Genomic DNA, 20710 nt, shown 5'->3' with positions numbered 1-20710 from the left:
CAGTCGCTCCGCTCTTCTATTCCCGACAAAGTAGCTGCTCGAGTATTTTGCTGCAGTATTAAACCGCACTTGTTGTTGCCACAAGTAGCCACAGGTGTCGCCAAATTAACCAGAACTGACATTTTCAGGGTTACGACTTGAACACTGGGACACTTTTAACTATATCACCCACCCCAATTATACCGTAAAAAGAAATGCTTGTACATAAAATAAGCCGATTATCCACTTTCTGTCATGAGCATAACTTAAGAATAATCCCTCTAAAATGTTTCAGAAATGTACGGGGTAAATATTTAAAGACTGCTAAAAACATCCTTTCCGTTGTTGTGACACAGAACAACATCACTGATCAATGCATTCACCTGGCATGGCTCGTCACAGAGGAAACCGATGTCCACTCGTCCTGGACGTTGCTCATTGCCGAGCGTGCAGCCTGTTCTTGGGTGGTGCGGTTTACACAGGAGCAACATCAATAGTATTTGTCAAGTGGTTCGAGCTGATAAGAATACAAACGATTGCCTTGAGCTGGCTTTAAGGCTGGTTTGTCAGTGCAAGCTTGTAAGATAGAATTTGCAGCAATGGAGTCAAAGCGGTACAAACACAGCTGGGGCGATTTAACTTCCTTAAATCTGACAAGTTAGTTTTTTTTTTTACACGTCACTATTTACGACCATGTTTTTCTCATAAAAACGTTTTGCTGAGAAACAAACTGTAAATAGAAAGTAAGTAAAGAACAAAGACAGAGTAAGTTAACAGATAGACATATAGGTAGATAAATAAAACACCTCTTGATATAAGACCTTGTTGAGGGCATGGAGGAGCATCAGACGATGCCTCTTCACTTTGCTCCGAGCCTCTCTTGCCTTTGACTCCCCCCCCCCACTGGTTCCATTACTGGTGCCACCCGTGCAACCTCGAGCGCATCCAATCACTGCGGTTACATAAGAAAAGACGAGTGCGGCGGAGATTAGAAGTGCAGAGGAAGAGGGCAAGGCAAGAGATTGAGGAGTGTCAGGTGTGCCGCCTGAAACACATATAAAAAAAAAAGTCTTTCACAGTTACCGCCCAAACCATTCTTTGAACCCCCCCACCCCCCCGTCCTCCCATCTCAACAGAACATGACACAAAACAGGGAATTTTAGCAGGTCAGCTTTCTCTACCTCGCTTCTACAAACCGCATATCACTCCACCTCTAGTTCCAGTCTGTCATTTCACATTATATAGCTTGAAAGCACTCCAGCTGGGGAGCAAAAAACATGGCACGTGTGATGAATGGTACTGGGGGGGGCCTCAGCCAACCAGCCTCATAGACCCAGCAGGCTTTTAACACAAGACTATAATCTCATCGGAATACACAAACATATGTTCCGTACGATTCCAGTTCCGTACGACTGGAATCTTAAATGCAGCTTAGGTCTGCGCGTATCGAACCTCAAGGTTACTGGTTGGCGTAAAATAAAAAGGCATTTCAGAGAGTTAAACACGCTTTTTGTAGTCCCATCCAGACCCAAAGCTCTCATCAGAACACACATTCAATCCTAGAGTCACTGCAAAGCGTTACAAAACCACCCAACAAAATGCACGAGAAAGGAAACTCTTGGAGGCAGATGAGAATTGTTCATTTCTGAACGGGAGGGATCTCTCTCGGTTTTCTGCGAGAGAGCGAGGCAGAAAAACAGCACCAGAGGCCCAGCCCATGACAAAACAAAGAGATTAAATGACCTGTGAATGTGACTTTCCATCACCCCCCCCCCCCCCCTCCCCATTAGCTCGCAGTCAGCTCAGATGCCTGCTGCCCCCTTCTGGAGATGTGCCGTAACGCCGGCCTTCCTGTTCATGTGGCTGTGAATTCAAGTACAACCTTGCAGTGTTTTCGGGTTGATGAAACGTGCTTCGGGTTGATGAAACAGTTACAGTCAACAGTTAATGTGCAGTATTGTACGAGAAGTCAAACCCCATTATACTGGATAAAGCACAACACTTTAAAAGCCTAAACGCCGATTCAATATGCATCACTAAAATCTAACTCAGTCAGTAAAGATTCAAAAATGTTAAAATCTGCCCCTGTTGATATGCATGCTGGTGAGCCTCTGAAGTGAGATTCCAGTGTTGGCTAAGGCCAAATGTCAAGCAGCCCAAACAGATGGTGTGAGGAGCCGGGCTGACCTAGGTCGCGTATCGGTGGATGTTGTGAACATCACGAGAGCTCAGTGTTGCTGCAAAGACAGAGAGGTGAACGTCGCGTCTGGCCTGCTTGCTTCGCGGGTGCTTTCTGTGACACCATCAATCCGTCACTCACTACGACAGACACATGTCAGAGATGGCTGAATGGTATAGGGAAGGTTGTTGTTTACTGTAATCATGTTCGGGGAAGTATTTAGACAACTTCTTTCGAGATAATTATATTGTTTTTACGACATTCTCTGGGAAGTGAAAGCCCAAAATATATCTGCAGTTACAGCTTGAAGCCACAGGTGTAGGTGACTAATAGCAACTTTCCGATAGTCACCGAGAGGCTAAGTAAGGGAGATTAGACTTGCGGACGCGCTGGCTATAAATGATTTAACGGATCCAGTGGTTGAATTTTGAATGTTTATTTGTAAACGTAAAAAGGTTGATTCTGGCATACAGTCATAGGTCAGACAATGATAGTAGCGTGAATTAGCGTGAATTAGTGGTCAACAAAAAATAAGGCTCCCTCTCTCACCCCCTCTCCTTCCAATCCTGCAACTAAACCACTGAACAGCTGATATTTCTTTCTCCAACACCACGTGACTCAATTACCGGAAGTGTACCGGAAGTGACCAAAAAAGGTATAAATGAAACAGGCCATACCTGGCTCCTACACACAGGTGCCACCAAAGAGAACAAAGCGGAGATCTTTGATATCGTAACTTTAAAATGCCTACTTAATCGTCATTACTTGATTGTCAAAATTGTTTAAAGTAGTGTTAACATTGAGTTTCAAAGCTCATTCTTAATTTGAATCTCCTTAAAGTGGAAATTTGAACATGTACAATTCCATGACAACTCCATCTGCTGGTAAAGATCATGCGATATGGTCAAAAGCTCCAGAACAGCTACTAAAATCCATATGAAAAGTAACAGTTTCGTCAACTACTCGATACAAAACTCTGAAACACACACCGGTTATACATCACACTAGTTTACAGATTACGGTATGTAGACATCTAACCAGCCTGAACGAGAATAAAATACTACTTCAAAGCAGTTTATTTTTCCATCAAGCACCGAATTTGAATATCGAGTGCTATTACCATACAGGATTTCTTGAAGCTATGTCCGTGGACCACTACACCCCAGCTCTGCTGTCTTCCTCTCGGCCTTGTTACCAACTAATGACAGCTCTTCTTCTGGAACCCCTGGGTTGCAGCAAATATTATCAAACAGTAGGGGGAAAAAAAGCCAGATTTACATACCAACACGCAAGCTCCCAACCTCCCATGCACCTACGGCAAATGTTTTTTTTCACCCATCTTTGCTTTCTACCACCAAAAGATGCTTGAACACCAAAACCTTGACTTTTGATTTTATTCTCCTGTTCAAAAGGAAAAACTATATTCAGTGTACACTGAATATAGTGTGGGTTTCTGGGTTTCTGGTCCACTGATTAAGGGGCTTTGAAGGGAGGCGAGTGGGTAGTAGATGGATAAGTGAATTTCACCTCGGCACAAATGCCCATTTCTTGAGAAGAAGGCAATTTCCTCGAGCTCTGTTCACCAGCACATAGTTATAGTCCGAGCTCGGTCACCCATCAGCGCTCCTGAGAGTGGATTGTACTGTAGTTACTGACAAAGGAGAGGACAGTCCTCCCTTTGCGGGAGCTAATTTAGTGCAAATGCTTCAGTTTGAGTACTGAAATAATATCTGTTCAGGTCTTCTGTGGTGTGTTTAAAACGGAGACAACTCAACAAGAATGGTGCAATTTGCTGGACAAGACATTCTTCTGGAATACCCGTGATTACCTTCTGAAAGCGAATAAACTTGAATCTACATTAACGGTGGTTTGTACAGGAATGGAGGCGCTATAACATAATGATGGAACACTGAGGGAGCGACACATCAGAATATCCCTCCCGAACCGAGCGCCTCCTTTGATCATCAAATTGTTCTCCTGAAAATCCTCTCCGCTCTTGAATTATCTGGGCCGCTGAAGTGGAAACTAAATTTTTCCTGTGGCGGCCAAAAGCTTCTTAAGAGAAAGGAAAAAGCGGGCGGGGGTAATAAAAAGGTGTGAAAATGACACAAATTGAATAAGCGTGACAAAAAAAACAATACGCGGGTTTATCCCGAGTGCGGCAGAAGAAGAATAATCAAGGTCTTCAGACATCTTAGTTATTTTTCTGATCAACCTGAAAGGATTCACAGTCAGGGTACGCACCTGCTGCACAGCAACGTCACTGCAACGTTAAAGTCGTCAGAAAATAGAAATGCACGGGGGGGGGGGGGGGTGATAGCAAAGAGTTAATAGACGGTATTAGAGCAAAAGTGTTTCTCTAAATCCCTCCCAGTGCACAGAATTAACTTCCCATACGGCACGACTGCTGCTGCCCTTGGACCTTGATTAAGGTGCTAACACGGTGCCGCTCGTCAGTTCTAATGCAAATTACATGTTAACTACTGTCAATGGCGCCCCGTTTCATTCGCCCCGGCTTGATCGCCGTTTGTTGTGGTTGCAGTTAAGTGCACATTTTACCATTCATACCGATTCATCTGCTGCGGATGCTGTTGAATTCATTAGGAGTGTCTTCACGTTAGCCAGCAGAGATAACAAATGAACAGATTGTTTTGTTGCTTACAGCTTTGGTGCGGCACAGTATTTTTCTGTTACATACACTCATAACATATATACACATATATGAAAAACACCAACATTCAAACATTTGTCTCGTTAAGACATTTTGCAGTCCTTAAAATTAGCACGCCAATGCAAGACTTACTTCGTCACCCCTTAATTTGTGAAAAACATTTGAACATCTGTAAACACATTTTCAGCAATGTGACAACATACTCAAACTTTTCCTGCCCTGCAGTAGGAGCCCAACTGCCTTTTTTTTTTTTGTGAGTGCGCATATCAATCGCCATTTATATTAGAAATAGGAACAGCGAGAAGAAGCGGAAAAAAGGAGCTCTAGCCATTTTGTTTACAGCCAGAGATTTTGATATGTGTTGCCTGGTAAGAGGGACGCTCAACAAGTTTAAAGTGAAACCGACAGCCACATTCGCACACGCTGCAGCTTGAGGGGAAACCACTGCTGGGGAAACTGTGCTCGTCTTGTTCAAAATTCAAATGAATTTGGAAGGGACCCTGTTGTACGAGTGGAGGAAACAGTCAACCCGGCAGACAGACAGCCAACGCAAGCAAGACACAAAAAACACAGAGAAGGCGAGGCAGATGAAAATGTGCATCAGCTTGTTTTTGGGGCAAATCTGAAAAATGCTGAATTAAGCGACTTCAGGATATGGTAAATATTGGCTATCTTAAAGTATTTACATTAGATTCAGTTCATATACGTCTGGTAAATACTCACTTGTACACCGACTTTATTAATGTGTAAAAAAGTGCACTATTCTATCCCACAGCTACATTGTCCCGTCCCGTTGGGACAATAAGGAGAATATAGAATCAAAGGCTTCCTTTAAATGATATCTACTGTGCTGTATACCAATGTATCATGTAGATGTTATACTGTACACCACAGAAACCTTACAACACACTTGTTTTTGTCAGAGAAACAAAGTTCTTCAATGTCGGGCCTGGTTACACAACCTCAGTGAATTCCATAGCCCGTTGCACCCCCTCACCAGCATTGTAGTATAAACCATATGAACAAAAGACAACTTACCACTGCTTCATCCTCAGAGAGAACCCGCTCTTCATCATGGACAAGTGCCACTTTAGCCTGGACTTCATCCACCGTTATACTGTTGTGTACAAAAAAACGACAGATAACAGCTTAGTCTCCTGGTACATTGACTAGTAATGTCCTCCTACACTAAAAAAACACATTTGGCAGTTCAAGGCAACTTAAAAAAAATGAATAAAATCCATCTCATAACATTTGATTTTCAGGCTTGGGATGAGCTGAATGAATTAACTGAAAATGCCGTTAGTATATCCGCAATCCTCAGTTTCAGCAGGTTCTTTAAACAGGATTGGTTGCTGTGAACATGTCAATGCCTTCACCGCTGCAGCTAACACAAACAACTTGTTAACAATGGACCTATTCCAGAGCAACTGAGGACCAGCAAAACATGGCAACTAGACTTGTCGTAGGTGGACGTGAGCTTTGCAACGAAAGGAAAAACAAAAATAAAATATTGTACTTTTGGACCCAAAGTACGATCTTTTAGCTGCACAGAACATGGACTATGGTGCACGAGCTGTTTGGAGCTATCGATGGACCAGTGAGGACTGACTGTGTCAGAATAAAGCAGCACCAGCTAACTCACTAGATATTGTGAAATGCAAACAATCGTTACTGGTGTTTCAGCTGATACGAGGGTAAGTTGAACACTGTACTTTTTGGGGGAGCTCGTTCTTTAGGGGAGTTTGGGCTTTGTCAGTTTCACCGTCCGTTCAGCCTATTTCCCTCCACATGGCGGACAACTCAACGCAACACAAAGCACAATCAAAACCATACGCGCCACCTTTTATCCTGGAACACTTTAGAGCCACACTTTCCTGCTGGGGTCGTTCTTGCCGAGGTTCCACCGAAACCAACATTATTGAGCCGAGATAACGACTGCATGGGCAGGATCAATCCCGGGAGTCCATCAAAAGCGGAAGTGCGGGGTAACATACAAAGCGAATAGCTTGTTCCACTACAGAGGATCAATGCTCGGGGTAAGTGCTGGAGAAAAACAATGGCTCTCTCTATTGTGAGGCGGCGCAGAGGCCTCTAAAAGGGAAACTGGCTCCGGCTCCAATCACAGGGGGCATTTATACACATATAGATCATGGCATCTTAAAAAAAAAGGAGGTGCTTGGCATTGCACACCTATAGTGAGTTCGACTGAAAAGAGACAGTAATAAACCGGAGGGGAAGTCACTCTTCCACACGTATACACTTATAATCCTGACAGGGACGAGGGGATAAAAAGCACAACCTGTTTGCGGGGCCTTTGGGAGGCTCCATCGCGGTTCATTTCCTGAAGCAGTTGGTAGACTCTATTTATAGGCCGGCATACTGGTACCAGTTAATCCTGCACTGGGCTGCCAACTGCCTGCCAGCTGGCACAGTGGCTTGCACTTGTGTGTGTGTGTGTGTGTGTGTGAGTGTGCGGTGCTTGGGAAGGTTCGGGATGAAATAATGGCGAGGAAGTCCACAAGCTGCCTTAATGACCAATGTGTGAGGGAGGGGTGTTTTTTTCCCCCCGTAGCACAAACCGATAGAAAGTTTCAGACGAACCTTTGGCAACTAGATGTTCTAAGAAAAAAAAATGGGTTGCGTTTTTGCCGTAAAGCAATTATTGGTGGCTAAATAGACACAAAGATTAGCTCACAGTATGAATGGGAGAACCATTATCTGTGAATCTGCATTAAAGATAATTAGCAATTCCAATCGAGTGGATTAAGAACGGGGTAGTGTTTTGCTAAGTGTCATTAGGGACAAAGCCAAGAGCTTTTTTTTGGTACAAGATAAAGAGTCTACAATGTGCATGCTAATCCGGTTCAATGTCAGCAAATTGCCTGGAAATGTGCAGGCATCAGGTATACCGGTGACTTTGCACTTGGCATTTATCTTAACGGCAACTAAATCAAGCTCGACACTTGGGGCGTGTGAGCTGCGGAGCCTTACAAAAAAAAAAAAAAAATGGCGATGTAGCAAACATATACAAAGCCTCCGCCTCCTGCGTTATTCAAAATGGGCATCAATACACGTCGTGCCTCAAGATGGCACATCTCACGGAATCCCATCGACTGACGGACTGAAATGATGACCGTGTGGAAATAAGCGACACTTGCAGATATTTCCACACTAGTAATGTGTTTGTTTAAAGCACACCCCCCCGTGGAGAGACGCAGCTTGGGATGGAGCCGATGGATGGATGGAGGGAAACAGGCTGAATGATGGTACACATCCAGGCGCGGGAATGCATTAAGTAGGCACATGGCGCTCCCTGGAAAAGGAAAAAAAAAAAAATCGCTGCACAAGCACTTCGACCTCAATGCAGCCATGTGTTTTATAGCGCTTTCAGTTTACTATGCCCAGCCCTGCCTCCTTTCTAGGAGACTATGCCTGGTTAGCTTAAGCAGTATTGATTTTCCTTTTTTTTTCCAGGCGTGGCGCTGGAAGGTGGGAATCGTCGGGGTGGGGATAGCAGTGGAGAAGCAGTGAGGAGACGGGCTCATTGCTTTTCTGCAAGCCACCGGCAAATGGAAATATCTCAGTTTGGAGGCAAAATGGACGCCATTGTCTTTAATGCCGGCAGAGGTTAAACACTGCTCACGACGGCGAGTGAGTCAGCTGGGAGATTGGGTAGGGGGCGGCGACAACAAGTGGGTCTGTTGGGACTTAGGGACAAACAATGCAATGCATTGCTTTTTGAGGTTTGCTGGAGAACAAACGGGTGTAGAAGTTTCAAGGAATGCGATGCACTCGGCTCAGACCGACGAGCATTCACTGCGTCACAAGTTAAGGTGGAACTAATGAGTGTCGTGCGTATAACACATTGGTGTGAAGCTCAAGAAACACCCATTCATCTGAGAGCATGAGCAATAAAAAGATACTAAAAAATAGTCAGTATTTTTAATCCAGTGGTGTTATGGTTCTTTATCGCACTCGTGTTTTTTATGTTGTTTCACTTTGCTGCATCAGCAGGATTTCTCTTGAGGACTACAAGAGTTACAATAAGTGAACACGAGTTCTGTTGCCCCGTGTGACATGGAAATACTTCCCCTTATCCACAGGTTTTATTCTTTACATTAAGCTACCTTTGCACATATAAATCTATATATACCTGCTTTAAAAATAGGGTTTCTTTTAATCTTTTGTGCACATTTATGGAATTAGCTGTTGGATAATAAACTAATCAGCACAGTTTGCCACTGGAAAAAACGTTACACCTCAAAAGTAGCTTCGCTCATACAATATGATTTAAGTCAGATATATTCATCAATAAACCTTGCTCATTTTAGTATCCAATGGTTAAACTACACCGTTTGTGGGAGAAGCACACTGTTCAAGGACAGCAGATCATTTGATAGAAAAACGATAGCACTGAAATATAAAGCAACAATTGGAAACCTTCAACCTTGTTCTCTCTTTTTTTTTCCCATTCCACAGCCTTCAAGCACTCTGGTACATATTTTAAACTGCACAGTAGGAGGAGAAAAGCCTAAACTGAGAGCAAATATGCTTTAGGAATTTCTTTAGTATTGGATTTCATAGCAATCTCAATACTGTGACAGAAACCTTTTCACCCTGGCAAGAGTAGAATCCCAGGGGGAAACCGTTTCAGTAGAAAAATATCAGTGGTTGGTTTAAAAAAATAAAAAAACAGTGGATCCTTAAATCTGTGCAAACACTGTTTTTAATACAAAATGTTTCCGTTCTTATTAAGATTTGAAGGCTGACACCTGGCACATGAATAGACTTGAGGGTTGTCGTAGTGTCATGAGTCATTTACATGGGTTAGCAGAGGGCCAAACATGAACACTGGAGCCACCGAGGTTTGCATTTTTAACAAAGCATGTTATTTACCTGCCATCTTTATTGCTGTCCAGTAACTTGAAAGTGCCGCTTACTGTGCTGTTCTCACGTCTAAAAAGACCTAAAACAGAAAAAATGATATCTGGGTTAATGCAAAATGACCCGATAAGTTTTAAAGACACAACATTCTAGCTGATCATCTTAGAAGCACAATGAGTCAGGATGACAAAGAAGTATTATTCTCCATTATGAAGTTATGTTGGATTTGCTTTCTTAAAAACAACCGAGTTGGGGTTGTTTTTAAAAATATGGGGAGAGGGGGGGTGTGCTTGTTGGGCAATCAGGCAAGGAGTCAGTCACGCTGTGCACGACCGTTTGGTTTCCCTGTAGGAAAAAAAAAAAAAAAAAAAAAAAGGATGTCAGAGTCCAGAATGCAATCAGGAGGCTTTGTGCTGTAACGGCTGCTATGACAGTGATTTCCCTCTTCTCCATTTCATATTCACAGCGAGATGAAAAGGAGACGCAAAAAAAAAAAATAACCCCCCCCCCCCCGCCCCTTTCTAAGCGAGCATGTAACCCCAACCTGATTCACTTTGTGAATCGCATTCATCGGAGTGGGAGGGAGAGGAAGTTCTCTTATGTTGGGCACTAAGCATCTCCCACATCATCAGCAGAACGTAAAGGGGCAAACTGATTGGCCCCGAAGTCTGGGGAAAAGCACTTTACATAATACTAATTGCACATCCGCCGCAATTACCTTCCCGTGCTAATTACAGAAAAGCTAATTGTGAAATTAGCATTTTTTTTTTTTCTTCCAGTGTACAGTAGAGCGGCTGCGTTGAGCGTGTACAGAAAAAAAAAAACTAAACCCCAGTTCATAAATGCAGCCTGACCAAAAGTGAACCATGAATTCATATATTCATAAAGCCATGTTGTTTTTGGAGGGGATTTAAGTTTAAAAAGATGCAAGCTTGTACACCACTTCTCGTCAACAACCTGAATGGAAGCAGCAAACATCTTCCTTGTGTTGTTGACTCTACTCAGCCAAAGGGGGAAAAACAAGATTTGCTAATATTCTTCTGCGATACACACAGCATGTGTCACATTAGAGGCCTCTTCTTTTGTTTGAGCAGCGCTCTATTCCCAACCTAATGCTTGACATTCGGAACCCGTTCTTCTAGTCTCCGTCTCGCAAAATAATAGAAAAAAGGGAGGAAGAGAAATGGTCTCATCCCTCCCTCTACTGCAGAGCTGCAGCTATGAAAAACAACCGTGAGGAGGAGAGATGGAGAAGGGAGGAGAGGAAGAAAAAGATGGAGTGGGGGCGGTGATAAAAAGGTAAGAGGAAGAGTGGGGTAGAATGTGGAAAATAAGTGAGAGAGGAGGGGGGGGGGGGCGGAGGGAAAGAAATAGAGAGGAAGGAGGTTCAAGACATTGGCTCTTTAGGCCGATGGCACATATAGGGGGCTATGTTTACTAATGGACACCATCACTCATCCACCCATGTTGCCCTGGCGATAGCGCAGCATACTCGTAAAAATAAGAGGAACAAAGAGAACGGAGAGACTGGAAGACATCAGCAGGAGGCGGCAGATCTATGCCTCGGCTACAGACTGTGTTATTCACACAGAGCTCTCTTTGTTATTGTGAGCCGTGCACTCCAAGGCTAACATCAGATGCGTTTGCTTGTTTTTGTACAGTATAAGCAATATTTTGAGGCAGGAAATTACCCCTTTCTGAGGGGGGAGAGGGGGGGGGAATTGCTTTGAGATGGAAATGTTCCAAAAGGCTGCAGGTGCTGCACTGAACCTTTATTTTGTTTTACAAAGAACAGCAGATACTGTAAATATAAAGATAGAATGTGCAAATAAGTGTTTTAAGCTAAACGGTGCGTCAGATGGTGCCGGTTTACAGAATGACTCATGCTGCGTCGCATCCAGGAAACACTGCAGCGCCATAAAGAACATTGCAGTGTGCAAAATAAATTGCTCACTCGTTTGAATTTGATCATAAATGTAGGGTTGTGACAAAAGTTGTTGAGCACATTGCCTTATTCTGTCTGTAGGTTCCCACACGTTAACGAAAGACAGAAATCACAAATGAGACAAATCAATGTGCCACATTCACATCATGATGTTATTAGCCTTTAATTATTCACTCTGGCCACTGAGCTCGTTTTGTGGATATAGAGAAAACATAGATGATGAACCAAATTATGTTCAGCAGCAGAACAATCCACGCTTAGTACTATAGCTAACAATAGCAGTGACGAGACTAAAAGTAAACTTTATAAAATAAAAGGCCGACTGGATGACCTGGTGACCTTAAACTGCATTGTCCCTAGTTGGACGCTGGCTTTTTCAACATTGAAAAAGTAAAAGCATATATAATATTCACTGAAATTGATCACTTGATCAATTGAAGGAAATAGAAAGCAATGCTAGGTTACGTAGGTGGTAATTTGGTCTTTGCATCATCATGTCTTATTTGTCCGATATTGGCATTTACACTCTGCTTTGGCTCTACCACTGCTGGGGAAATGTATGAATAAATATGACTGAAGATGACATCAATTTGACTATGAATTATGCCAATGTTCTCTTCTATAATGTTCAGTTTATCTAAGAAACTATTTCAAATAGAAAATGTTTTCAGTGATACAGTTCTGGGACTCCGCTGCGGCTTCCTCCCATCTCGGTACACCTGATGTACACGAGCACACTCTAACTGCACTCATGTAGCTTCAGAAACACGAGTCGCGGGGAGGTGGAACGCAAGACGGTCCGCTAGAGAAATCAGGTCAGCCGCTGGATTACCGATGAATTTGTGGAAATCTCCTCAAACTGTGGGTGAACTCTGAGACGGTGTAGCTTTGCATACTGGGACGTACCATTAAAGAGGGTAACAGACATAAATCCAACGCGTCTCTTCATGAGGGGATCGTATCAAATAAACATCAGAGACGGACGAGACCTCCATGTGAACCCAAAGCGTATTGAGGACGGCCATTAAAAGAAACTAACATGAGCACCGTCCATTCTGAAAATCCGGTACATCACAGTACTTCACAGCATGCTGGGAAATCTGCTTAAATACTCATTGAGCTTATGTAATCACAGGACACAGCTCAATAATGTGGTCCTATTAACATGTGAGCACACATTTCTGACAATGTAATACTACAATATGTGCATTATTAGCTGGACCGTGCAACAGTAGCACATTTGCAGTGTGGTTCCCAAACACTTCTTCCTAACATAGCGCCTGCTCGTAGTCCTGTAAAAGCGCGTACACATAATTAAACTCATGGAATATCATTTTCACACAACACACAAAATAGGGCAACTCGTACTGTAATAACATCCAATATCTCAGAGCCGTTAAAGTACTGTTTCATTGTACCAAAATGCACTGCACCTTGAGAAACTGCAATTTCCTTTGAGGGTACAAATAACCCGGCCCTTTAAAACTTCTCAATAACCGCGCATGAAGCCCTGGAGACACGTTTGAGCGACAGCAGCAGTAAAAGGGAAAGACTGTTAGGTTCTACTTTGCAGGCTCAGCTGCTTGTTCTTCTGGCTTTTCATTCCCCATTGTGACTCAGGCTATTGACAGGTCATGAAGGGGAAGACGAAAAAAATAAACTTAGTCTTACATGTGATATTTAATTGAGGTAACTCAATATTTGTCCTCATGGGTCTTCTGTCATTAAAGGATCTTTTTTGTTTTTGTTTTTTAAAAAGGTTTGATTAATAGTGTTGAAGCACTCAAAATGTGCACGACACGTTTAGACAAATGTGTGCGTTAGTCGGTGAATAGTGGTGAAAATAAGTCTAAAGGACGTTCTTAATTGTTGGTCCTCTAGCCTGATATTCATTTGATTGGTCATGATGGCAAAAATACAAGATGTCAATAATATGGAGAAAACGGTGGGCATTTACTTAATGCTATTTTGTGACTTTTGAAGACCTTTGTTATCCAAAACTACGACATTTCAAACTGTAACATAAGTGATCCCTAATGCCGTGAACGCAACGCAGCGACAGTCTACAGGTCAATTTCAATGGAGCTACAACCTCCACTCCAGAGCTGGTGTTAACTTCCTTCAGTGCCTCCAATGACGCGGTGACGCGTCAACCAATCGCGTGTTTTTGTTTAAAAAATGCTGTTAGAGCGGTATTTAACAACATAACCACATCGACAAAGAGTTTGGGCAACACTTTCACGGCGACCTGGAGATAACGGATACTTCCTGGACAATTTCTTCGCTTGCATATTATCTGCTTTACTGCGTCACTTTTCTTAAGTCCACAAATAGACTCAAAATGTGCGTGAAAAGCAACTTGCCACCCCAAAATAATAACAGTTAGGCGAGTCGGGGAGCCATAAAGCTTTTTGCTGAGTTTTCCTGTTGGCAGATTAATGGTGCTTATTTCACTAGAATTCAAGTATTAATCAACATGAAACTTCATAGGTTGCAGGCGGGACAAAAATGCTAAATAAGTAGCCTTTAAGTCACTGGAACTTTCCTTCAACTTCAGCACCGAAAAGCCACCTCATACACACACACTAGAACTGCATAATAAAAGCCTCGATGGATAGCCAACACGGACGAGACTCGCGACCACGGACAAGAAAACTGATTGATGGTTGTTGCGCCCTGAAGATGAGCATTAATGGAAGCAAAGAGTGATAGACTCAGGAACATGGGGGGGGGGCCGTCACATCCAGCAAAGGTCAGCTGGCACAGCGGGAAGCTGATGGATGTATGCTCAGAGGAACCAGCAAAGTCAAATGACCTTTATTGCAATCAAAAGTTTGACTTGAGGGCCAGTTTGACACTTACAGGCAATCGATTGCCAGCATTTCATGGCATCGGAGAACAACATGAGAAAAGAGAAAAGAAATGACCCTCATAAAGAGATTTTATGCTTTCCAACACACATATAGGTGATGACTCTAAATCCTTATGGACTTCAGTGCAAGAAAAAAAAAAAAAAAAAATGATTGAGCCCATTTTCCTATCCAACTTTCTGTGCATTCACATACGCAGGTCTGAGCGTCACTAAAAATGCCGAGCCAGCTAGTGCTTGGAGCGATAAGGGAATTTTTCCTGTGAGTCATAAGCAACTACTCTCTGAAGGTTTGAGGAATGTAAAAGGAGCGCTGTGGGACTGCAATATGCTGTTGCTCAGCACTCCCTTCCGAGTCCATTTATTTCAATGGCACAGGCATCTGTATTTAACCCTTCCAGCTGTTTCTGATGTTCTACCATTTGTCATCCTGACTATCTGGCCGGAAGGAGCTGAGGGCAATTTACTTTGGTTCAACGCAACGCAACGCTGCGCTGAAATAAAACGGAAGCTGCCCTGTGGTAGCCGCGGCAATGACCTGTGATCTACAAACTGAGGCAATTCTGTGGATTGAGCAAATTGCTTTGAATGGACTCAAACCAAATCATGGCAGGTTAAAGGTGGCGAGACACTTACCGCTGTCCCCTGCTTCCAGCGCCTTTAATGTTTGCTCTTTGAGTCGGTCGGCCTCGTGCTTCTTCCTCCTGTGTTCCTCTAATTTGATCTGTAGGTCCTCGGCCACCTGCTGAAGCTCTCTGAGCTGGGCCTGAAGAGAGACAACAGAGAGACAAACGGCATCAACTTCACTTTCACAGTATTCACTTACAGTTCCAGCACAGCAGGTCGGTTTCCTGGTTTACAGTCAAGTCACTGTTGCAAGTAAGTGGCACAAATCTATCCTGATAAATAACCACGCAAAGGAAAGATTGACATTCTGATTCAGAATGTCAAACCCCCAAATAAGAAGAGTAGTTTAGCATATTGTAGAGCTGCCGTTTCTCAGTTTGGTGTACCGGAGATCATTTTTAGCTCTCGGCATGTCTGTCTGTCCAGACTGAAATATCTCACCATATACAAGAACCTTTAACAACCTTGTTAATCTAACCAGCTTGATTTTCTACACAGTCGTGACTATATAATCACTGAGGGGAAATATAACAATCGACAGAGAAACAACACAAGTTGATAATTCAAGAGTTGACAACAGGAGAGTTGACTTATAGTTTTTATAGTTGTGCCCGAGTTGACACCAACAGGTTATTAGGATCCGTCTCTGTTCTTACCTCCTCCCCTTTCCTTAAGGTATCAGTACATCTACCTCCAGACCACAACCAGCCCGTGTGTTTACTAAAACGTGCACGACAGCGGTCAGGCCTGACAATGGACTATTTAAATCACTTGCGTCAGGGGGGAGTTGCTGTCGCATCAAATATGACAGCTTTTGACAACCAGGCATATCATTACTCTCTGTAATGGACCAATTAATATGAAAGAGCAGCAGCTCCTTGTTTGCGCGTGTGTGTGCGTGAGTGTGTGCATACAGCCTGCCGATCCCTCCTCAGACACTCTCATAATGCAGTGATAGATTCTGCTTGGTTCGGACAGGGTTGACTACCTTTCTAGGCCACGCTGCTCGCTTTGCCACCTTCAGTGTGCTGCAGTGATTTATGGGCTCCATTTTGAGCTAACGAAAACATACTTGGGAATAAAAACCCATCCCATGTAAATTGTTGCTCTACAGTGTTAAAATACTTCACAGAAGACCAAAAATATTTGCGTTTCCACAAACTCAGGTTTTTTAAATGAACTGCATTGGAAAATGGAAACTATTAAGACAAATATTTGTTTGGTCACATTAATCTGAATATTTCAATTGGAATGAGTGAAAATGTTTTTTGTTTTAAAAGCTGTGTTAACTCTGCTGCTAGCTGTATTACAGTTTGGACAGAAAAAGTTCCTCTAAAATCCAAACACAATTAAGACAAAGCTACATGAGGGAGAGGAAAAAACTTTTTGTGCAATGTACAATTAACGAGTGGGCAGAAAGATAATGCCGAACCTCCTTAAAAGGAGATTTTATTGAATACTAATTAGTATTCAATTAACAGCAGCAGTTGGTTCTAGGGCCTGCAGTGCTGACGTGCTACATTCAGCTCTCGTTGTTAAAAAAGGCTTCTAAATTGTATTCAAAAGTCTTCGAGCATCCCGTTTCGTATTTAACCCTTGAACCGCAGGAGGAGTTCACTTTTGAGTCCTTGTGTAAGGCTTCCGAGACGGGGACCCCCCGAGGTGACCCTGCCATATCAACAAAGACGCAGTGAGAGAAGAGGGTCACATTGTGCTGCTGGGCCAGGAGGGCTGGGTGACACTGCAGCCTCGATCTGCCAATCAGCTGCCACAGAACAGAAACTGGGACAAAAAGGAGAGGACGAGCGCAGGATACACACTCTGAAACCTTCAGCTGGCAAATCAGACATGCGTGAGTCTGTGTGTGTGTGTGAGTGCGAGAGAGCTGACAAGTGTCCTTCATTCAACATCTTTTGAGGCGAACAAGTGCTATCTTTTTAACTGTATCTTACATCACAAGCTATATATATATATATATATGTTTAAACTAGAGTGACATTCTTGAAATGTATTTGTTCCACTCAAACGGTGCTGTGAAGTGCTTTGGAATACCTTGAGATGAAGTAAGTGCAACATACAGTAGTAGGTGAGCGAGACGGACAATTTCTATATTAAAAACATCTAAAAGAGATCCTCAGCTGCCAGATTTACCCATTTCATTTGCACTGAACTCCGGGGGCTCCGGTTTCTAATTTGGCCTAGTGCTCGTTCAACGAGCAAATGGAGAACAGCGGAAACTGTGAAGTGGTTTCTTGAAGCTCTATAAAATTTTAAAAAGCAGCGTGTTGATTCAAAAGGTGGCTTGATCACTGATACTTGTTTACTTGTGCTGATTTAACCCCAAACCATTTACTCCTTACCGTTTCAGAGGGAGGCAAATGAAGCATAGTTACAGCAGGTAAAGGTTTCTGGCAGGTGGAGAATATGATTTTTATGGGTTATAAATGACTAGAAACTAGAATTGTTTGGATCGGAGCCGAGATACATTTTGAATATAATGGTGTTGGAAAGTGCACAGCAGACGCCTTTAGCAGCAGATGTCATGAACATGTATGGACGACCTCAACCTAATTATAAAGGCTGCAGACGACACACTTTGCATCCTAGTGTGTAGGGAAATAGGCTACAGTATTTTTGGTATTTTGTGTATTAAAACTTTGTTTGCAACTGATCTAGGGATTAAGTTAAACTATATAGGCCGCCATAGACTATATATAGACCACTAGATGAACCGTGTGTATATTCTGTGCAGGTCAAGTGAAAAGCAGTGAGAAGTGAAAGCCACTTGTTTTCTCACGACAGGAACAGGATAAAGCTTTTTAGGAAAAACCCCGGTGACCATCCTCTCGTACTACTACAAGCCATGCCGTAGCAGTTACTTCAGCAGATTTCGTTGTGTACCTGTTTCTCTCTCCAGAGCAGCACTCCCTCCTCAATCAGTTGCTGCTTGAGTTGCAAACCCTCGTCCAAGGTCCTCATCTGGCCCTCCACGTACGCTCTCTCTCTCTGTCCCAGATTCCTGGAGCGAGAGAGCGAGAGAGAGAGAGAGAGAGAGAGAGAGGATGCACGGTCTCATCATTACGGAGGAAACATCAGCCACCCCTGCTATGGTCATTGAGATGGCGCAATCCAATTTTTTGTAAAAAGGGCCCAAGATGCAACAGGAATCCAAATGGGAAAATAGAAAAGTAAATAAGATTTGGGGGGGGGGGGGGGGCTGAAGCTCTGTGGCTGAACCAAATTGTTTTTGAAGAACAAACACGATACGAGTGTGTGGACCTTGTGAAAACATAATGAGGTATACTCTGCTCGTGTGTGGTTTTGAATGAAATAACAGAGGGCCGTCAACAAAAGAAGTGGGTTACCGTATTAGAAGTTACATTTACACAGCGGGCAAGATTTCAGCATCTGTGCGTCTCAGCGAAGATGATAAATATGAGCCGGCAGGGGCCTGCATTCTTATAGGTCTATTTATTTGAAGACCGGCCATCTGTGCAGTGTGCAATTTAAAGTCTTATAGAACATGAATTATCTGCACGAAAAACACCTCAGGACGGAGCTGTTGAGAGTACAATCTACAGTGCGAAAAGAGGCAGGGAGTCAGATCCGTCTCTATCAAGGATCAACCCGTTCAAAACAATATTGTGATGCATATACATTATGAGGGCAGGGCTGAACTGCATCAAGACTTTAAACCATAGTGACACCATGCCCCCTGGTGGCACAGTGCATCACTGTCTATCACACCAATACTACGATAAATACCTTTATCTTAAAGACAGCTAGGATTCAACATCATCTGCATTCTTTGATACATTTGCCCAAATAGAATGGGCTGATTGGGTTGTTTTGTTCTTTAGCAATGCGTGGGCCTCCATATTTTGAGTCAAACTCTGCATGTGTTGTTACATAAATATTGAATCTCAGTTTTGATTCAACTGACCAGCAAGTGTTCTGGCAGTGAGCGTGGCTGTTGTATTCATCTGAAGCATCGCAGCAATCTGGCACGAGAGACAGGAGAAACCGATCCAACGCACATACAAGAGAATAGAAGAGCATTCAATATGTCAGCAAGCAGAAGAAAAAATAAAAAAAAGAACACAGTCAGCAACTATGAAAAGAACATTTACAGCTACTTTTTGAGCTTAGCATCATTCCTTGGCCCCTGAAAAAAATGAACAATTGCTTTCCAACATACAGCACATAATATAATCATGAACATTGATTTAAGAAAAAAGATATGGTTTAGTCAGAGAGCTGTGAGTCAGTAACCGTTTTGATCGATTCATCACTTCAGTAATGTATTTTGAAGATGCCGTCGTGTGCTGTGGGACATTGTAACGGCCATTTTCAGGATTGTCTGACAATTGCTAGATAAAGTGACTCATCAAAAAATGTTAACGATCCTTATGTCTGTACGATAATCCTGAAGCCACCACCGAGTCACACTCCCACTTAGCTTCGGTTAGCATAAAGACTGGACACGGGTCCAGCTAGCTAGCTAGCCTCTAAAGCTCACTCATTAACATGTTCAAGATTATTTGTTTAATCTGTAAAAACAAGAGCCAGGCTAGCCGTTTCCAGTAGTTGTGCTAAGCTAACCGACTGATTGCTGTGGCCTTCTATGTAGACATGAGTGGCAAAACTCAACGTCTCTTTAAAGCTTTAATCACTTCTTCGCCGCAATGAAAATAAGATCTTTGCGCCTGCATGTGATACATCACTGGTTCAGAGAGTCTCTCTTGAGATCAACCACTTAGAAAGATCAGCTGCATGGTGTTTTCCTTAAGTGCTCAGATCTGTCTTTCGCTCAGATGTTTCACCCCAGAGAGTGGGCAGAGTGGGATATTTCTCAATTATCCTGAACGCCATTGGTGACAGGTGAAACGAGGGCTTTACAGCACAGAAAGGGAAGCCAATGAAAATATCTCGACGGCCAGCAGAAAGCGAAAAAGGCGATGTTGCGTTAGCTATTAAGCGGCTCCACTCAAGGGAAGGTATGAGAAGACGGGTGGGAGAAGAATAAAAGGAGGGAGGACAGGGAGGAGCGACGGTTACATGCTGTTTAATGCAGCTGCTCACAGATAGGAGATGTCAACAGTGAAATGTATTGATTGTATCCAAAGTGGAGAACAAAGGTGGATGAGAAGAGGGGCTGAAAAACAAATCAGATTCAGAACAGAGAGTGGCAGATTTTACAAGAATGGAGAAAAGCATTGAGGAAAAGGATATGGTGTTTTACAGAGTGGGCACATTGGTGTGTGTGTGTGTGTGTGTTAGAGAGCCATGTTTTGTTTACTGTGTCTTTAAGGGTGAGGCCTTTAAATGAAGGCTGTTAATCCATGGCTTCACTTCAGGTTCTGTAAAGCGTATCAATGTAACCTCTCAACAGAGTATTATTAATTCATCCAATATCAAAAGACATACCACAGATGCCATCATTGACTCGTGATGACGGGATGTAGTGTGGGCGGAACCCCAGATTGGTGCAGTAGAATCGGCCTCGAGGACAGGCGGAGGTGCCTACATGGGGTCAGGAGCAGAGGTCAGCAC

At 43.1% G+C, this 20710-nt stretch overlaps 1 protein-coding gene across 1 annotated transcript in view; it reads right to left on the bottom strand.

Moving 5' to 3' along the window:
* Positions 1-20710, bottom strand: part of LOC306714569 (glucosidase 2 subunit beta-like) — a gene marked incomplete at its 3' end in the record, with an annotated part of 87082 nt that overhangs the window by 64085 nt on the left and 2287 nt on the right. The window contains exons 3-8 of the mRNA XM_079184616.1: positions 20585-20680; positions 19101-19158; positions 18059-18176; positions 15167-15296; positions 9729-9798; positions 5868-5946 (exon numbers count right to left, since the gene is read on the bottom strand). Of these exons, the coding sequence (XP_079040742.1) occupies positions 5868-5946; positions 9729-9798; positions 15167-15296; positions 18059-18176; positions 19101-19158; positions 20585-20680 (551 nt within the window). The remainder of the gene's footprint in view (positions 1-5867; positions 5947-9728; positions 9799-15166; positions 15297-18058; positions 18177-19100; positions 19159-20584; positions 20681-20710) is intronic.

Source organism: Pholis gunnellus (assembly GCF_910591455.1).
Source record: "Pholis gunnellus genome assembly, chromosome: 23".
Lineage (NCBI taxonomy): Eukaryota > Metazoa > Chordata > Actinopteri > Perciformes > Pholidae > Pholis > Pholis gunnellus.
The sequence above is the reverse complement of the archived record's forward strand: the minus strand, read 5'-3'. Positions and strand labels throughout refer to the sequence as shown.